General features: G+C 43.4%; 1 protein-coding gene across 2 annotated transcripts in view; it reads left to right on the top strand.

Moving 5' to 3' along the window:
- The window catches only part of Sumf1 (sulfatase modifying factor 1), an 83061-nt gene that overhangs the window by 31116 nt on the left and 29723 nt on the right, over positions 1–22222 (top strand). Inside the window, exons 4-7 of one of the 2 annotated variants that reach the window (XM_015494945.2) lie at positions 2105–2187; positions 3748–3870; positions 4596–4710; positions 11654–11767. In XM_015494945.2, the coding sequence (XP_015350431.1) occupies positions 2105–2187; positions 3748–3870; positions 4596–4710; positions 11654–11767 (435 nt within the window). The remainder of the gene's footprint in view (positions 1–2104; positions 2188–3747; positions 3871–4595; positions 4711–11653; positions 11768–22222) is intronic. The other variant, XM_048787036.1, reaches the window with a different exon arrangement.

Genomic DNA, 22222 nt, shown 5'->3' with positions numbered 1-22222 from the left:
TAGAGATCAGACCGATGAGGATAGAGGGAACATGAGATGAAGAGAATAATTCTATAGAATGGGCCCATGTGCTTTGTTTTCCAAGAAGCCATTCACTTGCAGCCCTGACTGGCCTAGGTGGACAAGCTATGTTACATTCCTCAGCAAACTACCTGTTCACTGCAAGAGAAATGCAGGCCCAAGATACTGCTGATGGGAGGAACCCAGGAGACTCTTGTGACCAGATCCTGAAACTCTGGGACGTAAGGATAGTTCCTCTTAACCATAAAATCTACAATAATGTATAGTCAAGAATCCAATTAGAACTGGTCAGCATGCGCCAAGGTGACTGACTTACAATTGTCATGACAGTGGGGACTTGAAAGTCTGAAGTCACCCTGTTGTGTCAAGAGGTGGACCTAGGTGGAACTGTCTGGAAACTTCTCTGGGATCACCAATAAAACTGGTGTGCAGGAGAGGTATATTGTACCTCTCTGAGAGAACCCACTCTCTCCCTTGAGAGTGTCCCCTTTCCCTTTTGCTTTCCCTCAATAAGCTCATTCCTCTTACTCTGAGTGACATGTCTGAAATCTTTCTGACTTGGTCTCAAGAATCGGGGTTTGAAGGGGGTCTTCATGTTGCCTCGGTTTCTTGGAAGATTCCAGCTCTGAGAAAGGATGAGTGAGAACGGAGTCTGGGGCTTCCAGTTATAGCTATTGCTGGTAGCAGGGACACAGCTCCCTGTCACTTCCACTCAGCCATGCTCAGCAGGATGCTGTGGATGGAGAGTACCATTGTCATGGAGATGACCTTGAGTCCCATGGAGTTTATATTAGAAGACTCCTTTGCAAATTTCTGTTCTTCACTTACTATCTTTTGAGCCTGTCCTTGTTACTGATTGTCATGGGGAAGATCATGTGAGAATGGTTCCCTTTACTGACTGCTCCTTGAGTCATTAGCCTAAGCTGCTAAGAGCTGAGGTCCTAAGCCCTTTGTGCTGCATTTCCTCTTTGCTAAAACTCAAGATGTAGGTGCTGTTGCTGTCTCAAGCTTAAAGATGTTGCCAAGGGTCACAATGTAAACTGCAAAGCCAAGATTCAAATCTAGTTTTGATGGCTTCAAAGACTTGTTCTTCACCACTCACTGAGGACCTTTGCTGTTATTATTTTTGTTAAGAAGATGAACAGAACCTTAAAGGTCCAAGTAACAGTTTACTGAGCCTTTCCAAGATCTGGCCTCCTCTGGTATTTTGCGTTAGGGGAAGCATTTCACAGATGAGGCTCTCAGGGGCTGGCTAGCTAAGTAGTGAACTTACCCCAGCTCACACAGCCCATGTGGGGCTAGAAATGAAACCAAGGTCTTTTAAAAACATACTCCATTTTTCCTCAGTGATTCAACTTGATTTCTGACCACCTTGGTTCACTTTTGGCCCCACACTTAATTTTAAGGTTAACTGTTTCCCCATGTGTTAAAAAGGAGAAGTACAGTCTGTCTTCATTTGTCAGAGATCACAGAGGGTTAGTCAGCAGTGCATCTTTTTTTTTTTTTAAGAGAGAGAGAGAGAATTTTTTAATATTTATTTTTTAGTTTTCGGTGGACATAACATCTTTATTTTTATTTTCATGTGGTGCTGAGGATCGAACCCAGCACCCCGCGCGTGCCAGGTGAGCGCGCTACTGCTTGAGCCACATCCCCAGCCCCAGTAGTGCATCTTTTAAAAATTCTTAGAAGCTGGGCACTGTGGCGCACACCTGTAATCCCAACAACTTGGGAGGCTGAGGCAGGAGAATCACAAGTTTGAGGATAGTCTCGCAACTTAGCAAGACCCTGTCCCAAACAAACAAACAAAAAAAGCTGGGCATGTAGCTCAGTGGTACAGTGCCCCTGGGTTCATGCCTGATATATATATAATCTTAGAGCCACGCATCAATTAAATTCATACTTATTTCACCACTGTGACATTTTATAATATCAATTGATACTTTCATTGAAGACTTATTTACAAACCAATCTTATGATGTTTTGGTAGAGGTATATGTTTGGTAACCCAGATGGGGCTTTGGTGCTGAGTGCAGTGTTCGACCGTCACAGTGGCTAACATCAGCCTCTTCTGGGTTGCTTCGAGGTTGCAGCCGCTCCCTGGTGGTTACCTGTTAAAGGCGCTAACTGGAGACACCCAGAGGGGCCCGACTCTACTGTTCTGCACAGGTGAGTCAGGTGAGGCCCAGGTGACACGCTTCGTTCCATACAGATTCTTGTGCTCTTGAGAAAGAACCCAGTGGCCATCTTCAGCTATAAGATTATAGCAACAGTGACAAACCATCAGTGATTGGTAGGAAAATGAGATGACAGGAAATAATGTCTGTGAAGACCTAAACACTGCGGCCTCCCAGAAGGCTCTTAATAGATGGCCTCTTTCCTTCCTCATTTGGCCTGTCAAAGAGTATCTTCTTGCAGATTTCCCCCTTTGACAGGCCTGTTATAGATCTCATGTCATGTTTAATCTTTCCAGTGTGTCCATTTGTTCTGCCTCGTGAGTGCATCTTTATGAGGAAGGACTGACTGTCTCATGGATGGGCACTTGTGTCCTGCCAGGTGGCCCTTGAGTGAAGGATCCAGGTGCTCTGTAGTCCCGGGCTGACATACTTTGGAGCTACCATCTGACTCCAAAACCACAGAGCAGCAAGTCGGTCAGCAAGTCTCCAGGGTGGCAAGGAAGTAATTATCTCGAGCAAAAATAGAGTCGACTTTAAGCCCGGAGGTGGAGAGGGTTTGGGTTAGGATCCGTCCCTCCACAGCCCAAGCAGACTGCTCTCCTAACCTCATTTTTCAGGTGGCATTTTCAAGTCTCTATCTTCAGAGCATTCCTGGTTGCTCCCCTGATTGTCGGAAGCTGGGAGGACATGAGTTCAGCTTTAGGGATAGGCCCCTGTGACAAAAGTCAGAAATCTTTCAGGAGGGCCGGCCCCTGAGCTCCCTATTCATAACTTCTTTCCTGAGTTTATGGGGAGAGGAAAAAGCAAGCAGAAGGGAGGCAGAAAAATCCGAAGAGGATTATTTTTTGCAGTGTTGGGGATCAAAGCCAGGGCCTCGTGCATACTAAGTACGTGCTCTACCGTGGTGCTGCCTCCCCATGGGATGTATTTTTAAATTCATGTAGTAAACTGAATGGCTGGCTGAGTCAGTCTTCTGAGAAAAGTGCATCTTTTATCAGTGCTGGGAATAGTATCTGGCACATAATAGCTACTCAGCAAACATTCGTTGAAAGAATACACGAAAGTCCTGGAGTAATTACTGTAGAAAAACTCAAAGATGTATGTGGAAGGAACTCAGAATGTGTAGACCACTTAAAGACAAAGTGAGCAGGGGATTCAATCCAAGATGCCTTCCCCATCCCTCTGTCCCTTGGGGAAAAGGGAGAACGAGTTGGGATCTGCTCCAGCCAGGCAAATATGACGAGTCAGTCCTTTGTGGAAACATAGAAAAGATGCAGGGTTTGAAGCTGGGTGTCCTAGGTTGGGTTCTCCGGAAACTGAGGCTGAGATAGAGTTGACCTGTAGAATATCCATTGTGGGTCCCCCTGTGGAGGGGACAGAAACGCTAATGCAGGCCCAATAAATGGCATGGAGCTCTGGGCTGTGCATGGCCATGGTTTTCATCACGGGGTCACCAACCAAACCCAGATGAGTAGACCGGCTTTGCTGGAGCCAGTTCCTGTTTCCTGTTCCGGTCGGAGCCTCTGTTCACTCTGCTCTCCCTCCTCCCCAGGCCGAATCATCCGGTGCTCCACGTCTCCTGGAATGACGCCGTGGCCTACTGCACGTGGGCAGGGAAGCGGCTGCCCACGGAGGCTGAGTGGGAGTACAGCTGTCGAGGAGGGCTGCAGAATAGGTACTGACAGCCTCATGTTGCCCAGCCCTTTTTTGTTTAACTCCATGGAACTTTCTTTGCTCAGAAAGTTGGACACAAGCAGCTCTTGTTCTTCCAGGGTTTTCCTCTTCCCTGTGAGGTGACCTAGGTGACACTGGTGAGCGACCCCCTGACCTTTGGCAGTCCCCAAAGCCAGGTTTCCGGCCAACAGGGCTCCCTGCAGCCCTGAAGCAAGTTCCAGCGGTTCACGTACTGCTTGTTAGCCCCTGGAGCGGCTTGGCAGGCCGCCTCGCTGTTAGCACTTTCTTATTTTAGGCATCTTCTGAAGCGGTGCTATTTCTTCGCTTCTAGAGCTATGAGACAGAAAACTCATGCTTGGGTCACATCTTCTAGGAAAAGCTCCTTAAAATAGCCACGGCTTTATAAAAAAGTGTGGTGTGGCGCTGCCTGATCACGCTACCAAATAAGTCCAGGATGAGGCCTCCTTCCCCGGCTGTCACCAGTCCTGCTGTTAGTGATGGGACTGGTCTCCAGCCTTCCGAGTGCTCAGGAAGGACTGAGGTTGTTGGTAACTGGACATGAGCTGTTACAAGGAAACTAGGAAAAACCGATTAAAAGCTCTTCTCTCTCTATATATGTATATTTTAAAAGCTCACTGAGAGCAAGAGTGTCGTTCCCTCATCCCTTGACTTTAACCCAGAAGCCCGTTCCCTTTGGCAGGCTGATGCCCGTGTCTCTTCCAACAGACTTTTCCCCTGGGGCAACAAGCTGCAGCCGAGAGGCCAACATTATGCCAACATTTGGCAGGGCGAGTTCCCAGTGACCAACACTGCCGAGGACGGCTTCCAAGGAACTGCACCCGTGAGTAGTGACCCTGTGAAGGAGGGTGGCCGCGGCTGCGTTCATCGCTGTCACAGGGGGACCCACAATGGATATTCTACAGGCCAACATCAGTATTTAATCTGATGTTCTTTCTCTCTCTCTCTCTCTCTCTTTTGTACTGGGGATTGAACCCAGGCGTGCTTTACCACTGAGCTACATCCTCAGACCCTTCAATTTAATTTTGAGACAGGGACTTGCTAAGTTGCTGAGTTTTCTTTTAGTTGCTGAGGCTGGGCTTGAACTTACAATCCTCCTGCCTCAGCCTCCCTAGTAGTGGGGACTATTGGCGATTGGCCACCAATCGCCAATAGCCCCCACTTTTATAGTGTATTTTTTCCCCTGATCCCTTAATAAGGTAGACTTGTACAAATTTTAGAAAAACAAGACCACCATAAAGAGAAAGCTAAATTGATCTCGTATTGTGCCACCCAGAGAGAATCCTTGGTAGCATTTTAGTGCTTTTCCTTTCTGTTCATTCTTGGCTAGTGGATGTTGAGTGCTTTCAGTGTGCCAGGCATTGTGCTTAGCCATTTGCATGAATTGTCTCTTTTACTGTTGATTCAATTCTGTAAGGTAGGTACTATTTCCCCCATTTTCCAGGTGAGCATTCTGAGGCACAGAGAGGTTAACTAACTTGCCCAGGGTTACACAGCAGGAAAGTGGCGCAGCTGGGATTTGAACCAGGTCGGTTTGTTTCCAAAGCTCGTGTTACCATACTGGCTGGCATACGTGTTTCTGGTGTATGTACATCATAGATTTTTTTTACATATAGCATTTGGATCACACTGGACACAATATTTAAAATCCTATTTTTACCTACTTAATATAGGGAACATTTTTTTCATCCTTTCTTTCTTTTTTTTTTACATGAATAGTTTTCACCAATACATTTCTTTCAGCAGCTGGATAAACAGTCAAAGGAATAAATTTTAATTACCTCTGATTGTTGCAGATTTAAGTTATTACTGTTTTGTTTTGTTTTTTTTTTTTGACGGGGTAAAACATACAGTGAGTATCTCATACATAAATATGGAGCTGCATTGCTATCTCTGATTTTTAAAAGACAGATGCGTAAGGCTGGGGTGTGGCTCAGTGGCAGAGCGCTTGCCTAGCACCCCCCAGGCACTGGGTTTGATCCTCAGCACCACTAAGAAAACTAAATAAACAAAACAAAGGTATTTTAAAAAAAAAAAAAAAAAAAGACAGATCCCCAGCAGTGAAATTAAAGAGTCAAAGGTTAGAAAATGTTATTATTTTTTTTTTTTCCTTTTTCTGGTGCGGTGATTGAATCCAGTGCTTTGTGCATGGCTAAGCACGTGCTCGACCGAGCTACATCCCTAGCCCTACAAAACTTCCTTGGATATGACTTTGGAATATATGGCCCTGTGGTTTTCCAGAAGGCCTGCAAGAGTTCCTTTCTCCCTGCTCTTCTGCTGCATAATCATACACTAATGAAACTGTTAAAAAACTGTCTTAGTCCATTTGTGCTGCTATAACAAAACACCACTGGCAGGCCAGTTTATAAACAGAAATGTATTTCTCCCAGTTCTGGCAGCTGGAAAGTCAAAGATTAAGGTACCAGCAGCTGTGGTGTTTGCTATGTCCTCTAGAGGGGTCTACTGCTGTGCCCTCACCTGTCTGGGAGGCAGAAGGAGCACTTCCTTCAATCCCCAGCCCTTTTGTAAGGGTGCTAATCCCATGCAGAATCACTCAGCATCTCTTAGTCACCCTCCCCCAGAGACCACCCTTCTTAACACTGTTGCTTTGGAGATTAAATTTTAACATAAGGGCTGGAGTTGTGGCTCAGTGGGAGAGCACTTGCCCAGCTTGTGTGAGGCACTGGGTTCAATTCTCAGAACCCATATAAATAAGTGAATAAAACAAAGGTCCATCAACATCTAAAAAAAATATAAAAAAAAAAAATTTAGCATGAATTTTGAGGAAGACGCCATCAATGAGAGTAGAGCCAAAACATTTTCATTTTCTCTTAACACACTGAGGAAATAAATCTTGTGGGAAAATAGCCCTATATTAAATTTGTTGTTTAGAGAATCATTTTTTTTTCCAACAGTCTTTCAAATAATTGTCATGTTTTGAAAGCGTTTGTATTTTTGTTTGACACAAAAATAACGCTTCCCAAATCGATTTGTGTTTATTTGGTACATGATCAAAGGATTACAAAACTGCTGCTAAAAAATAAAATAAGTGAACGACCAAGTCATTTTTGGAAAAGATGAAGGACAGAGAAGCTCGTGACCTACCAGAAATTGAAAATTAATGTGACCTATCCTGATTTCAGCATTGTATTTTTTTTTAAGATTTAAGAGCAGTGAGTTTCTATACCTAACAGTACAGCTTCAAAATATCTAAAACAAAAGCTGATCAAAGTATAAAAAATGGTTTATGATCCAGCTTACTTGGTTTAGAAGACATGACACGAACATATGCTTATTATAGTTGTACACTGGAAACCACACGTGGAAACCAGCACCTTTTCCACATTCATTGAACAAACCTGAATGTGGGGGATACATGTGACCACACTTCACCCAGCAGGCGGACAGCTGTAAGCACTGCAGAGGGTGTGGAGGAGCTGGATCTTCACAGGGGCTCGTGGGAATGTAAGAAACTGCAGCCATTGTGGACCACAGTTAGGCATATCTTCAGAAGGCTGAACATTAGAGTTACTTAACACCTCGTAATTCCACTCCTAGGTGTGTGCCCTTTCACTTTTCAGAACCAATGACATCCTCATCATTTAAGTGGCACTTGAACTCTGGAGGCATACCTTTTACTCAAAGTACTCTTCTATTTCCCAGGACAATAAAATTCACCACCTGAGCTGGGGAGCTAGCTCCACAGCTCTCCCAGCAGCTGGGCTGGGTGGGGAGAGGGGGAATCAGCGTGGTGCCCAAAGAACCAGGCTGGAGAGGAGGCCACGGCGCCCACCTCCTTGGCTACTTTGCCCCACTCCTCAGCATTGTAGTTTTCAGAGCAGAAATGAAATAAAAAAGAAATTGCATGAGAATAGCCCTTCAATAACTGCGTACATTTATGTGTGTGCATCAAATTCCATGTGTGTGAGTTATGCATATGATTAATTAACACAAACCCATGGGAAATGCATGATTGCACAGGGGCAAAGACTAATCAAACCATGTGGTGCCAGTTCCTCCCTAGTTTCCTTCAGGGCGACTGCTGCCCTCCCAGGACATAGTTTTATTCAGTGAAGTCCATGACTGGAGGTCTTGAGGAAGAGATGATCTCAGCCCTTTTCTCCACTTCAAATGGGAGAGGAGCCAAGCTTGCTGCATGGAGCACTGTGCTGAGGGCACCTAGTGGGCCACCTTGGGGCAGCAGAAGTAGCACTGTGGGGTGAACAGAGTGCCATTGGAGGTGCTGATGTGGGTGCTGTCCTCCGAGTTGGAATCTGCCAGGGAGTGTGTGACATCTCATCTGAACACACAGCAATCCCTAAAAATGGATGGCACTGCAGTGTAGAGCTGGCACCTGGCCTTCTTGGCTGTGGATCCACGAGAGACTGTCAGGAAAAGGGCTTCAGCAGCTGGGTCCACTCAAGGATGGCATGCTGTGACAAGGAAGGCCACTGCTGTAAACCTCGAAGCCAAGAGGGTGCGCCTGAGCTGGGTGGTAGGTGCAGGTCTCAGTAGTCGATATGCACATGAGAGCTTTGAAGGCCAGAGTGTGGAAGCAGCCACGTGATCAGCAGTTGGGCAGGATCACGTGGTCCCCAGATGGGCCAGCCCCATTTGAGAGGCATGGGTAATGGCCTTCATCCCTGCCCTCATTTGGATCGGTCTGTGATAACTGTTTCTGATAGATGGGACAAATGATGGAAGTGCCTGTTTTAGCAAAAGGCCATGATACGGCTGTCTTGGGCCATCGTGCACTTGTACTGCACAGCACTTGCCATTACAGCAGCGCCTAGCTCTGTTTACCTGGCTGCCGAGGAAAATCGAGCTAGGTCCTGTCAAGTCTGTGTACCCTTGCAGAAAAACACGAAATTTGAGGCAAAATAAGGACATTCTTCTGATATTTAGAGCTGGAACATTGGATGGGGGAGATTAGCACATCTTCCTACCTGAAGAAGTTGCCATGGAAGCTACTAAGACAAAGTTAGAACAGTTACCAGGAGCCTCGAAAGAACTAATTTGAGATGCAGGTGTGGTGGTCCATGCCTATAATCCCACTGGCTCAGGAGGCTGAGGCAGGAGGATTACCAAATTGAAAGCCAGCCTCAGCAACTTATTGAGACCCTAAGCAACTTAGGAGAACCAATCTCAAAATAAAAAATATAAAGAACTGGGGATGTGGCTCAGTGATTGAGTGCCCTTGGGTTCCATCCCCAGTACCAAAAAATAAAAAAAAGGACCAATTGCAGAAACCAGACCTGAGGAGAAAGCAAGAAAGCCAGGGAGAGGTGACCCCCACCTGTGTTTGGAGACTTATTGTGACTCAGTCTTTCAATTGAGGCTTTTCCTGAATCCCCCTGAGCTGCTCTGCTGCTGTTCATGTGCTCTGGACAGTTGAGAGCACATATGTACTATCGTAAAGTGGCTTCCTCACTGGATCATACATTTAATTATTTCATATCTGACTTGAAACCAAGGAAAATACGTGGACCACGGTGAGCCTAAAGAATTGAATGCAGGGGCTGAGGTTGTGGCTCAGTGGTAGAGCACTTGCCTACCATGTGTGAGGCCCTGGGTTCGCTTCTCAGCACTGCATATAAATAAATAAAATAAAGGTCCATGAACAACTAAAAAAGTGTGTATATATATATATAAAAGAAAGAATTGAGTTTATATTTTGCTGGGTCACCCTCGTACCATTATGAGTTCCTTCTGGTTTTAATGGGTATCGCCTTGTTTACTTGAAGGTTAGCTTGTCAGAAGCCCTTGTCTTGTACATCTGTTTTCTTTTGAGGCTCCTGAGGGTAAGCTCTGGTTAATATGATTAATTTAACTTTGAGTAGTTGAAATTTTCACTTTTCCTACAGAAATACATACAGTAATTTAGGGGCTGGTGACCTTCTGATTTTACCTCAGACTATTTAAAGGGGGGAGAAAAACACCCAGATCTTTGGGTAGGTCCCATTATTTTTCCATTTATGGATCAGCAGCACCCAGAGAGGCTGAAGTACTTGCCTGATGTTAACTGGTAAGTTGGGACCTCAGCCTGGCTCTTGAGAGTGGCTCTGTCTGTTCTTTCTAGAAGCACCCCAGCCCCCCAATAAATGCTTCCTCCAGAATGTTTAATTTTAAAATTGTGCTTATTCTCCTGCTTCTCCCCTTCCCTTACTGAAGCACATGAATTTCTTCTTTCTGACCCTCTCCAGATTTTTTTAAAAAACAGCTCGTGTTATGGCCTCTCCCCGTCTCTGATCTGTCTTCCAGTGTCTGCTGAGACACCTCCACCTCTGTGGGAGACAATACCTTGGGCCAGAAATGTTTTCCTCTTGGAATTTCTGTGGCATTTTCTTTCCCTCTGTTACCCCGCTTGTCCCTTCTGCCTTTTAGAACTGGATTTTTAGCTTGTGGAAATTCCTTCTCTCCTCCCTCATTACGCTCTTGGGATCTTAGTCACCACTGAACCTCTCCCTGCCTGTAGTTGCTGGGCTTGGAGTAACTGAATGAAGCAGTGCCCAAGCACTGCTGTTTCCAGAATGAATGGTGATTGTGGAGGCAGAGCGTCAACAGTGTTCAACTTTCCAACTCATCAGATGAGCTTCTTTTCAGAGTAGCTTCCTAACTTTGATTGAAATGCTCTGAATTGCCCAAGCAGCAGATGCTTCCATATTCATGTGTACATGTGAAACCATCTGAAGCCACATAGAAATGAATGTTATTTTATTCATTCTTTCAGTCCTACTTCGTTAGCTTGGAAAAAGCACACATTTACCAAAAGATAAAAAGCTCCAAGGATAACCTGATTTTTTTTTCATTGAAAAAATGAAATTTTCCTTTCCATTAACAATTTCTTTTAAAATATTGGAGGGGAGGGAAGGAGAAGGTACTGGGGAATGAGATCTATCAAATTAAATGCATACAAAGATATGGTATAATGAATCCTATTGCGTGTAATTATAATGCACCAATAAAAATTTTAAAAAAAGATTGGGAGAAATTTTAAGTTATGAAACTAGCGAATCTGTTCTACATTTACTGTTATTTAGTTAAAGATTTTTTTCTTGCCCTCCTTTTTTGGATGCTTTTAGGCTATGACTGTGACAATTGTATGCGTCACTGTCTGACCTGCCTTTCAAATGTGGTATAATTCCTACCTGAATATGTAATTTGCTTCAGACTTCCATATGCCAGAGACTGCAAACCCACTATTTCAGGTACACTCAATAAGGAGTTCACATTTTCCATAAAAACAAATCCTCTCAGTTTTTAATGGTCATGGCTCAGGCAGGTCGGAGGGGGCTGATGGAGAAGACAGAGTGGACCTGGGGTCTGTCAGTGCTGAAAGACACTGTGGCCGGGGAGCTGAGCTCTGGGGACAAGACTCACAGTGAGTCCAGTGTGCTATTCCTCTTAATGATCTTGAAGGTCTCACTGTCATCCGTGAACACGTGTGTGCACAACACACACAAACACACACCATTGGAGATTTGACTTAGGATCAGTACTAGTCAGTCTATCAGAAATAATTGCACAGGCTTCCATGCTATTTAATGTAAACTCCTCTTAGATTTCTACAATCCCTTTGAGGACTCAAAGTAAAATAAAAAATGCCTTTTTCTTTGTTTTCGTGTTGGTCAAATTGTATTTTGACTGTTGGGAATGAAAATTAGTATTTCTACTCTGAAATTATAGCTCTTAGCACATTTCTGCCCCAGAGAGGTTCTTTTGAATGAGGGCAGTGCTTTGACAGCATTTCCCTTCTCTGCCTTTAGGTGGACGCCTTTCCTCCCAATGGTTATGGCTTATACAACATAGTGGGGAACGCGTGGGAGTGGACTTCCGACTGGTGGACCGTCCACCACTCTGCTGAAGAAGTGCTCAACCCAGTGAGTATCTTCCACTGAGCTGGTATCCTGGAAGGTAGCTCTGTCCTCTGGACAGACGAGAGCAAGGATTTCTGTTCTCACGACATGAATCTTGAATTTCTCTAAAGGGACACTAAGCATACCTTGCTTGAAGACTTCAAGTGTCATATAAAGTGTCTATGAACATTTTTTTCCCTTTTTGGTGTCAAGGATGAACCTAGGATCTCATGCGTGCTGGGCATATGTACCACTGAGCTACATCCCCAGCCCCTATGATCTTCAATTAGCTGCTGGATGGTAATGGTCATTAATATTTGAGAAATTATACTCAATCTCATAAATTTAATCAAAGAATGATATATAAATAACTGTGCAAAATTCATTAATGTTTTAGTATTAACTCCTAAGATCTGTTAGATGGTATTTTTCATGTAGCTACTTGGCTGAATTTTGATGGGTTAAAGTTTTTGATTCAGCAAATTATTTTGACAAAATGAGAATGTTGAGTAAATGTTGAGCCAGAAATTTGAGTCCTTCAGTGATTATTTATTTCTTGAACCTCTTCATATATCAGACTTTGTATGACATTATTCACTAATTTGTCCCTTTTTTGTATTCTGGTATAGGGATTGTTGAATGCAAGCTAGTATATTTCCCTACCTCTGAAACCACATTCTTCTACAAGATACATAAAAATTAAAACACTAAATGGGCATATGTTTGGAAAGCTCTTCCTTTAAAAAGAACATCTTTGAATATTTTTTGTTGTGTGAACAGATTGGGGGAAATTTTATGTAAAATTCCATATCTAGAAAACTAGGCATTCATAAGTCAGCTCAAAGGACAACAGTAAGCTGGCCATGCTGGGAACTGGGTGTGCTTGGTGTATGCTTTTGGACAAGCACAAAACACAATGATAAGGAAAATGAATTCTTCCAGCCTCTCCCCATTGGAGGGTCAAAAAGCTCAGAGTTATTGAAGAACTTGTCAGACTCTGTGACTCAGTTCATTTTTCAGAAAGTGCAGATAAGTTTCTGTTGGATATGCTTAATTTGTCCTCACAGAAAAAAATGTGCATAATCTAGAGACATAGATCTACTTTTTTGGGTATGAAGGCAGCAGCTGAGTTCTTCAGAAATTGTTGTTCTCCCTCCTTTTCTTTTACTTTCTTGGGGGACCTATGGAAGTAGCACTGAAAGACAGCCTGTCTCTTCAAAATGAGAATAAGATTGTGAAATTCTCAGGGAGTTTGTGGATGCCATTCTCTACTGGCAAAATGTGACTTGGCATTTGCTATCAGAATCAGAAATAGGTTTTTTTTTCCCTCTCAGATAAAAAGCATCTGCATGTTTGGAAGGGTGCACAAGGCTTCAGAAATCCTGGCAAGTTGTGAATGTATCTATCTGGCCATCTGGTGTTGAGCTGAGTGCTTATTAGCTTTCAGTCTTATAACTGCTGGGGCTTCTTCTAAGGATTTGCAGAAAAATTCAGATTTTTTTTTTTTTAATTTTTATTTTATCAGTCCCAGGCTGTGAACTGGAAGTTGCCCTTGTTCTAATGAAATTGCTCATACTTTAGATTTGTGTTTGTCACAGTGGCCTTGATTTGACCGGGCAGCAGTTGTAAGGACTGAAGAAAACTCACTCCATCCTTCGGATCTTTACAGCTTTCCTTCATTTCCAGTGCACGAGGTGTCATCATCTTTCACCTGGCTTATTGTACCAGGTTTCCTGGCAGTTGGGCTTCCTACCCTCACCCTGTTTGCTGCCTTGCAACTAGAGTGATCTTCATGGAGCAAGTTAAATGCTGTCACCTCCCTGTTTAAAATCATAAGGGGTTTCTTACTGTCTGCAGAATGAAGATTTCTGAATATGACTTCTGAAGCCTAAAATAATCTGGCCCTTGCTCATCTCTCTTTAGCCACACCTTTTTCTTTTTTAAACATTTAATTATGAAATGTCACAAAAATCCAGAAGAGTACAGAAAATAGTATAATAGATACCTATGTACTTACCACTTAGATTGAAGATGTGTTAACAGTTTGCTATATTTACCTCGATCTTAACCAAAGAAAAGGAACAAAACTGTTCTTTTCAACACTTGGTGAACTTCCAGTTATCCGTTACCTTGGAGTCCTGCTCCCCTGAATGCTGAAATGTAACATCAGACAAGCACCTGAGGCAAGTGGAGAGTAGAAAGGAAGAAGCTTTATTTAAAGGGTAGTAGAACAGACTTCTCCCCAAAGGAAGAAGGGGACCCAAAAGGTGGAATCCCTGGGATGAGGAAGCCCCATCCCTTTATACATCTAAAGTTTTCTTTGTTCTTTTACATTCTTGCCCCTTGTTCATTTCCCTTCTCTGCATCCTGTACAAGTGACTGGGAGATGCAGGTGGGAAAGGAAGAAGTGGTAAACAGGTGGGCTGAAGGGGTGGGAGGTGGGGAGGGGGGGGAGTGATCCCAGCAGGAAGCCGGGTGCAGGGTGAATTAATTAGCAGTTCCCTGTCTGCTCAGGGGTTGCTTTATTAACAGTTCTTTGGGAAGGGCAGTATCCGCCAGGCTTTTGGGGACAATAACATTTCAATCTCCCACAGCAGAGTCTTGAACCTTTTGGACCCAAACCGGTTTGGTCTGTTTCTCTCACCTTGGCTCCATTCATCCATCTATGCTGACTACCTATTTTTAATTCTGGCTTCATTGGTATTATCTTTTCAAAAATTTCATCTGTTGTGTTCAGGGTATACTATTATTTCACTGTGGTTTTTAAGTTATCATTTTTTAAAAAAAATATTTTTTGATTGTAGTTGGACACAATACCTTTATTTTATTTACTTAGTTTTATGTGGTGCTGAGGATCGATCCCAGGGCCTCCCACATGTTAGGCGAGCGCTCTATCGCTTAGCCACAACCCCAGCCCCTTAGTTATCATTGTTTAATGTCGTCCTCTGATAAGGAATGTCAGTTGTTGTTTTTGGGTTTTGGTCACATCTTGTTTTCTCACGTGTTTAGTTATTTTTGATTGAATTCCAGACATTGTATGTGAAAAATTATAGAAGTTATTTGAGATCTAGGTAGTTTGATTCTTCTCTAGAGCATATTTACCTTTGTCTCTGGATACTTCTATTTCATCTTAGTTCAGTGCAGTCAGGAATTGAGATCTGAAGTTGAGCTTTAGTCCCTTGAGGACTGGTCTATTTTCAGTTCAGCCTGGGAAGAGTTCTTCAAAGTGCCAGCCACTTTGTCTGGGGGGGTTTACCATGGTTTCTCCTCCTTTCAGGGCCTGAACTCCATTTCCCCCCTTAGGCTGTGAGTCTATTGAAAGTCCTCTTTCACATCTACTGCTGTTTGAATCAGTTGACCTCTAGGGAAAATAAGGTCACCTTTCTGGGTTTCCCTTCTCTCTGGGATTTGAGCTCAAATTATTCCAGCTCTAGTAGTTCTTGTCTGGTCTGATTAATTCCTATTTTTCTTTTAGGTCTTAATTTATTTGCCTTTCTTCCCTAATGGCTGCGTATCTCTAGTGCTTAGCAAAGAACCTAGTTTGTAGTCATTGATTCTTCAATATTCCAATTCCAGATATGTAGAACTGGTGGGAGGGGGTGCGATCACTGTTCAGACTCCAGGCATTTCAAAAGCAAACGCTGGGGCTGGGGATGTGGCTCAAGTGGTACCGCGCTCGCCTGGCATGCGTGCGGCCCGGGTTCGATCCTCAGCACCACATACAAACAAAGATGTTATGTCCGCCGAGAACTAAAAATAAATAAATAAATAAATATTTAAAAAAAAAAAAAAAAAAAAAAGCAAACGCTGGTTAGGAGCTTGCATTTTTAAGGAATGTTTTGACCCCAAATACACCTATGATTAGTAAGCATTTCAACCCACGATCTGACCTCTTCAGGTGTCACATATTTATGTTAGCTCCAAGACTAAGTCCTGGTGGCAAATAATTGTAAAGGTTTTTATAGAGCTTGGGAAAAGTCAGTTCCCTCTATGCAAAGGCTATTCAGGAAACACCTGTTTTCTTCTTCAGTGGCTTTCAGGGAGCAAAAGTTAATCATTAATTTTTATTTTATTGGGCAGTCGTTTATGGCAAAAGCAGTTTATGGAAGCAGCCTTGTGTGCTGTGTACACAGAGTCCTGAGAGGATGAGGTATCTGACCATATGAAGTGAGGGTTGGTTTGGTGCTGGGATGTGTGTGTGTATGTCCCTGTGTCTGTCCTTTTCTGGCGGTTTCAGAGCTCCCATGTTAAAATGGTATTGCGTCCTTCCACACAGGCGCTGCCCACAATGTGGCCATCACTGTGATATATTTTAACCCAATAATGTTTTATTTTATTTTTTTTGGTACCAGGGATTGAACCCAGAGGCACTTTACTACTAAGCCATACTCCAACTCTTTTAATATTCTTTTTCTATTTTATTTAGAGACAGGGTCTCACCAAGTTGCTTGGGGTCTCACTAAGTTGCTGAGGCTGGCTTTGAACTTGTGATCCTCCTGCCTCAGCCTCCTGAGTTGCTGGGATTTCAGGCATGCACCACCATGTCCTGCTAATGTTGTTTTTTTTTTTTTTGGTAAATGTGGTCTGTATTTTTTTTTCAGTTGCCTAAATGCAAAATCCATACAATCTGTGACAGCACGTAGTGCTTTCTAAAAAAAAAAAAAAAAAAAAGTAGACCTTATGTAACATCCTAGTTTCTCAACATCTGCCTTCTCGCCCTCAGTAGACAAGTCCCAGGCTGGTTTCTGAGGAAGACAGAGATGTGATAGGACAGAGTGATCTAAAATATTTTCTTCCCGCTCTGAGAAAACACTGCTGCACTTAAAGGGCTTCTCTTCCCCGTGACCCCTGCCCCCAGGAAAAGAACTCTAGTCTTGGAATTAGTCAAAATATCAGTTTTTTTAAAAATTTTTTTTTGTTGTTGATGGACCTTTATTATTATTTATTTATTTTTATGTGGTACTGAAAATCGAACCCAGTGCCTCACATGTTCTAGGCAAGCACTCTACCACTGAGCTACAATCCCAGCCCCCAAATATTAGTTTTAAATAATAAAATTAACCACTTAATAGTAAAGTTATATTTCTAAACTTAAAAATATAAAAATATTTCTTAAACTTCCTTATGTACAAATTGGGAATAATGATACCCCTCCCATGAAACTGTTGTGGAATCAAGTTTGTTAGTGTGTGGGAAAATACTTTGTATACTTTGAAGGCACTGCTGTTGGTGTTTTCCTTGTTTTGTTTATGTTATGTTTTGGCTGTTTTATTGATATATTACATGCTTGTAAGGGAGTTAATGAGAAATGTTGGCCCGTGGAAGCAAGGGAAAGAAAATTATAAATAATGATTTCTGGTTGTTTCTGGTTGTTGTTTGTACTGGGGATTGAACCCAGGGGCTTTCCCACTGAGCCACATCCCCAGCCCTTTTTCTTTTTTTATTTTGAGCCAGGGCCTCACTAAGTTGCTGAGGCTGGCCTTGAACTCTTGATCCTCCTTCCTCAGTCTCCCGAGCCACTGGGATTCTAGGCATGCGCCACGGTACCTGGCTCTGTAAGTGGTGATTTCTTGGTATTCCTCCAACCTGTGCCTTTTGTTGGCATATCAGTCGTGCTAACATCGGAGCCCGGGAAACAAAGTGTTCCACAGTGTGTTCCTCCTCACCCCTGCAGCTTGCCACATGTTAGCTAGAGATCTGTTTTGTTTCTGTCAACAGAAATGATATGAATCTGTTACACAATGGATTTGGATTTGGTTGTACAGTAGATTATATTAATGCTGGACATTTTGGAAATGTGCACCTTTTCTCAGAGCTGTTTCCATTTGGCGTAGAATTTATGAGAGAAGCTGTAAACCTCCCTGGTGGTGTACAGTTTGATCTTCACTTGTTTTGAAGTTCACCTATCCACATGTGGCATGTTAAAGGAACTCTGGGCACGTGCCAGTCCTCTGACTGAGATCCACATGTGGGCAGGTGCCAGACTTGTTAACCCTTCTTAGATACTTTGCCGTCCCATGATTGGCCTTGGCTTACGCGTGCATTCCTTTTTTGTGTCTCAGACCACCATGCTTGAATCGCTCCTCTTCCCTACATCCCTGCCTCTGGCCTCCCACTGATGCATGTCTCAGTGTATAAGAAAACACTGAAGAGCTCCGCAGACTGTCTTCTAGTCCTCCTCTCCCTGTGGCACTAGATGGCCCTTGATAAGACAAAGCCTGGCACCAAAGGTAAAATGTCAAAGTCATGCCATCCTCTGCCTTTGCTGGGACTGCCCCGCCCACCCACAGGCTCACCTGCTCAGCAAGCACCCTCCAGTGTCCAGTAGGTGCTGGGAAGGAGCCCATGAGGAATCCTTACCTCCCCTGAGGCCTTCACTCACTGTTTTCAATGAGGACATTCCTGGGGCAGGCACAGTCAGTCAGATGAAGGAGTAGCCTCTTGTTCAAAATGCAAACCAGCTTGGAAATGTTAATGGCATTCACTTCATAAAATATTAATGTGGCTGCAAATTATAGTTAAGAAGGGCTAAGGGGAGGGCTTAGTTGTGCCTCAGTGGTAGAGCGCTTGCCTAGCAAGTGTGAGGCACTGGGTTCAATCCTCAGCACCACATAAAAATAAAATAAATAAAATAAAGGCATTGTGTGCATCCACAACTAAAAAAAGTATATATATAAAATATTATTTTTTAATGTGGTGCTGGGGGTCAAACCCAGTCCTCACGCATGCTAGGCAAGCACTCTACCACTAAGCCACAACCCCAGCCCTAAAAAAATATATATATTGGGCTGGGGATGTGGCTCAAGCAGTAACCCGCTCACCTGGCATGCTCGGGGCACTGGGTTTGATCCTCAGCACCACATAAAAATAAAATAAAGATGTTGTGTCCACCGAAAACTAAAAAGTAAATATTAAGAATTTCTCTTTAAAAAAAAATACACACACACACACACACACACACACACACACATATATATATATTTTTAAGATTTTTTAAGAAGGGCTAAAGGAAAAGCAAGGGGATCAAAATGTCAGCCTCTTGGGACTGTGTTTCAGAAAATAATTTCATCTTTTTCTCCTTAGAGGAAGATGAAAATCTTCCAGAAGAAGTACTATGTTTCTCCTTTGCACTTTTTTCTTCATCTAGAAAAACAAAAACTAAAAGAAAAACCAAAAAACTATTGAGAAATAGAAATAACCATGAATGCAGATAGCTTAGATATTTACATCCTGTACACACATTTTCCAAATACATTTTTCTTGAAAATGGTGTTAATTCTTTCTAGTCTATTATTATAGAAATAGTCTTTGTTTCTACTTCATAATAAAATTGCTTTCAGAACCTCTTGTTATAACTGTTGATTCTCCTTGAGCAAGGAGAACAGGACACCAAAGTGCACCCTGTCCTCCTTAGTTTGGGGGAGCAGTGGATACAGGAATCCCTTCTTTGATGTCCTGGGCAGCTGTGGTCCTGCAGCCTGGGGGTAAAACCTTCCCGGGGAGCAGGAACTTTCTAACACCTGGCAGGTTTTTGGGTTAGCAGATGTCTCACCTTTTGAAGGTGCCTGTGGGCACCCGAGGCAGTCCCCCTGGAGTATTGACTCACTGGTCCTCATCCTGCCCTAGGTGAGCAGGGGAACATGTCTTCCCTCTGTCCTGAGCACAGAAGTTCCTAGATGCCTGAATGCAATTGTAGCATTTATTTATTCTCTTACTAGATGAGTCTCTCCATTTCTTCTGCTGCACCTGGGTTAACTTACTATTCAGGGCAACATAGTTACAATCCTCTGAATATCATGAGTGAAAAATAAAGCCCACNCTTGGAATTAGTCAAAATATCAGTTTTTTTAAAAATTTTTTTTTGTTGTTGATGGACCTTTATTATTATTTATTTATTTTTATGTGGTACTGAAAATCGAACCCAGTGCCTCACATGTGCAAGCCTAGAGCTCTGCCGATGAGCTACAGCCCCATCCCTAAAGTCCCTTTCTATGAATGGCACTCCAGATTACTTGGAACAAGAAGAGTTTCAGATTTGGGATGTTTTGGGATTGTTGAATATTGCACATACGTAATGCAGTATCCCACAGATGGAACCCAAGTTTGAACAAGAAATCCATCTGGTTCATATACACCTTAAACACATAGCCTTCAGGGAATTGTATATAACACTTTGAATAATACTGGGAGGAAATAACGTTTGTGGACATTGAACTATCAGAGTTGGAGTATCATTTCAGTGCTCAAAATGTTACGGATTTTGGAGCACTTTGGATCTTCAGATTAGGGATGTTTGATTTATAGTAGCTTTACCTTCCAACTTGTTATAACTAACAGACTGGGCTGTTTTTAAGTCGCTGATACACTGTGCATAGGACAGGGTTCAAGACAGAGTCTACTAGGGTTGGGGATGTGGGTCAGGCGGTAGCGCGCTCACCTGGCATGCGTGCGGCCCAGGTTCGATCCTCAGCACCACATACAAACAAAGATGTTGTGTCCGCCAAAAACTAAAAAATAAATATTAAAAAATTCTCCCTCTCTCTCTCTCTCTTAAAAAAAAAAAAAGACAGAGTCTACTAGAGTCAGCCCACATTCCTGAGCACTTGATGTGTGTTGGGCTACACCTGCTTTGGGGGATACAGGCATGCATGACAGGTCCCACTGTAAGGCCCCTGGGCAAGAGATTGGATGCTGAGCACAAGGATCAAAAGGTCCATCAGGTTAACATTTTCTGTGGGTAACACTGAGGCGGAGCCTTGGTGAAATATTTGTTCTCTGCAGTGGGACCTGAAGGCTTCTCAGCAAGGTCCTCTTAGAACACTGGCAGCAATCACCACGTCACTTTGCTAGGTTAGGGGGCTCCAAAGATAAGAAAGACAATGCCTGACCTTTTGGTGACTTCAGGACAAGCAGTTCCTTCAGTGAGTGCCTTGCCTTCTGCACCCTGAACCATTGCGGGGCCCTTCAACCTTGAGCGGGCCCCTCCTCCGTGCTCAAAGTGGCTATACAAGAAGTCGGTGTGCTTTGCGGGTGCATGTTGTGTATAGTTTGTGCGCTGAGTTGTTTCTTTCTGTCTTTCTGCAGTGTGTTCCCCACTCCTTGTGGGAACATGGAGCTGTTTATGGAATTTCTGTGGGCTAACCAACTAGGGGTGTTGCAGTGACTTGTGAATCGTCTTCCTTGCTTCAGTATGTGCAATAAAAGACTTTTGGTTCTGTTTTTCACAGCACATCACCCTCCTGGGAAGGGAGAGCCATATGCTCTGTGAATGAGGTGGCAGAAGGTCAGCATGATGGGTTGGGTTGTAACAGAATCGGTCAGTGACAAGAGCAGAGAGCTTGCTAATGTGGCTGCTTGTTGTGCTTCCTCGTGTGGGCTGTGCTGAGCCTGGGCAGGCCCTTCCGGGGTTCAGCTGCCCTTCCAGGGTCTGTGGCTGCTTTGGAGAGTAGGCCGTCTGTGAGCATGCCAAGCCAAGGGTAATACGGTTTTAAAATGATTCACACCTCGGTCCACATCCTAGCTCTGCCACTGTTGGCATGGTGACCGGGACAGCATGGTGAAGTCCTTTGATTCTGTTTCCTCATCTATACAACAGAAGGAAGAATAAAATTCACCAACACTGCGTTGTTCTGAGTATTAAAAAAAGTGATTAATGCTCTTAGCATTATGCCTGCACGTAGTAAGTGCTCAGTAAACGAGAACTAATGGTTATTTCCAGCATCTCTCAGTTGGGACATTGCCTTTAAATTCTTCCTCTGTCAGCACCACCTCTTGTTGTTTAATAGACTGGATTATGTTGTCTTCCTTTCCTCTGTTTAACAGCATTTTTAAGTACTTACTCTGTGCTGGCGGCAGACACAGACATCCCCTGGCCCTTGCCCACAGAGTTTGAATTTCAGATTCCTAATTGCAGTTACCATTTGCACAGTAATAGGCAGTTTTGGTCCACTGATGCTCAGGAAGCTGGAACCAAAGTCCAGGTTTATGGCTTCTTTTCAAAGGTGGTTTACTCCTTCGCTGCACCTTTCTTTACGTGGAATGGACTGGGGCAACAGGGCCAAGGGTTTGCAGAGCCTCTGTCTGTTGGCTCCATTAGTTATGCCCACAGCTGATAAAAAGTCAGGCGTGAACAGTTTTTCTGTGCTGAGCCAGAGACTCTGAATTCTAGGTGGAGCCAGGCCTCCATTTTGAGTGAATTCTCTCTTTCTTTCTTCTAATTAGGTGTATATGACAGCAGGATGCATTTCTATTCATTGTCCACAATCGCAGCACAACTTTTCATTTCTCTGGTCGTACAGGATGTAGTGTCCAGGCATATGTGCAGTCATGGATCTAGGATAATGATGTCCATCTCATTCTACCATCTTGGATTTTATTTTTTTTTAATACACTAGAAACTGAAACCAGGGGCACTTTGCCACTGAGCTATATCCCCAGAACTTTTTATTTTTTAAAATTTTAAGACAGGGTCTTGCCAAG

Source organism: Marmota marmota, unplaced genomic scaffold, assembly GCF_001458135.2.
Source record: "Marmota marmota marmota unplaced genomic scaffold, marMar, whole genome shotgun sequence".
Taxonomy (NCBI): Eukaryota; Metazoa; Chordata; class Mammalia; order Rodentia; family Sciuridae; genus Marmota; species Marmota marmota.
Note: the sequence above shows the minus strand (reverse complement) of the source record. Positions and strands in the feature narration are given on the sequence as shown.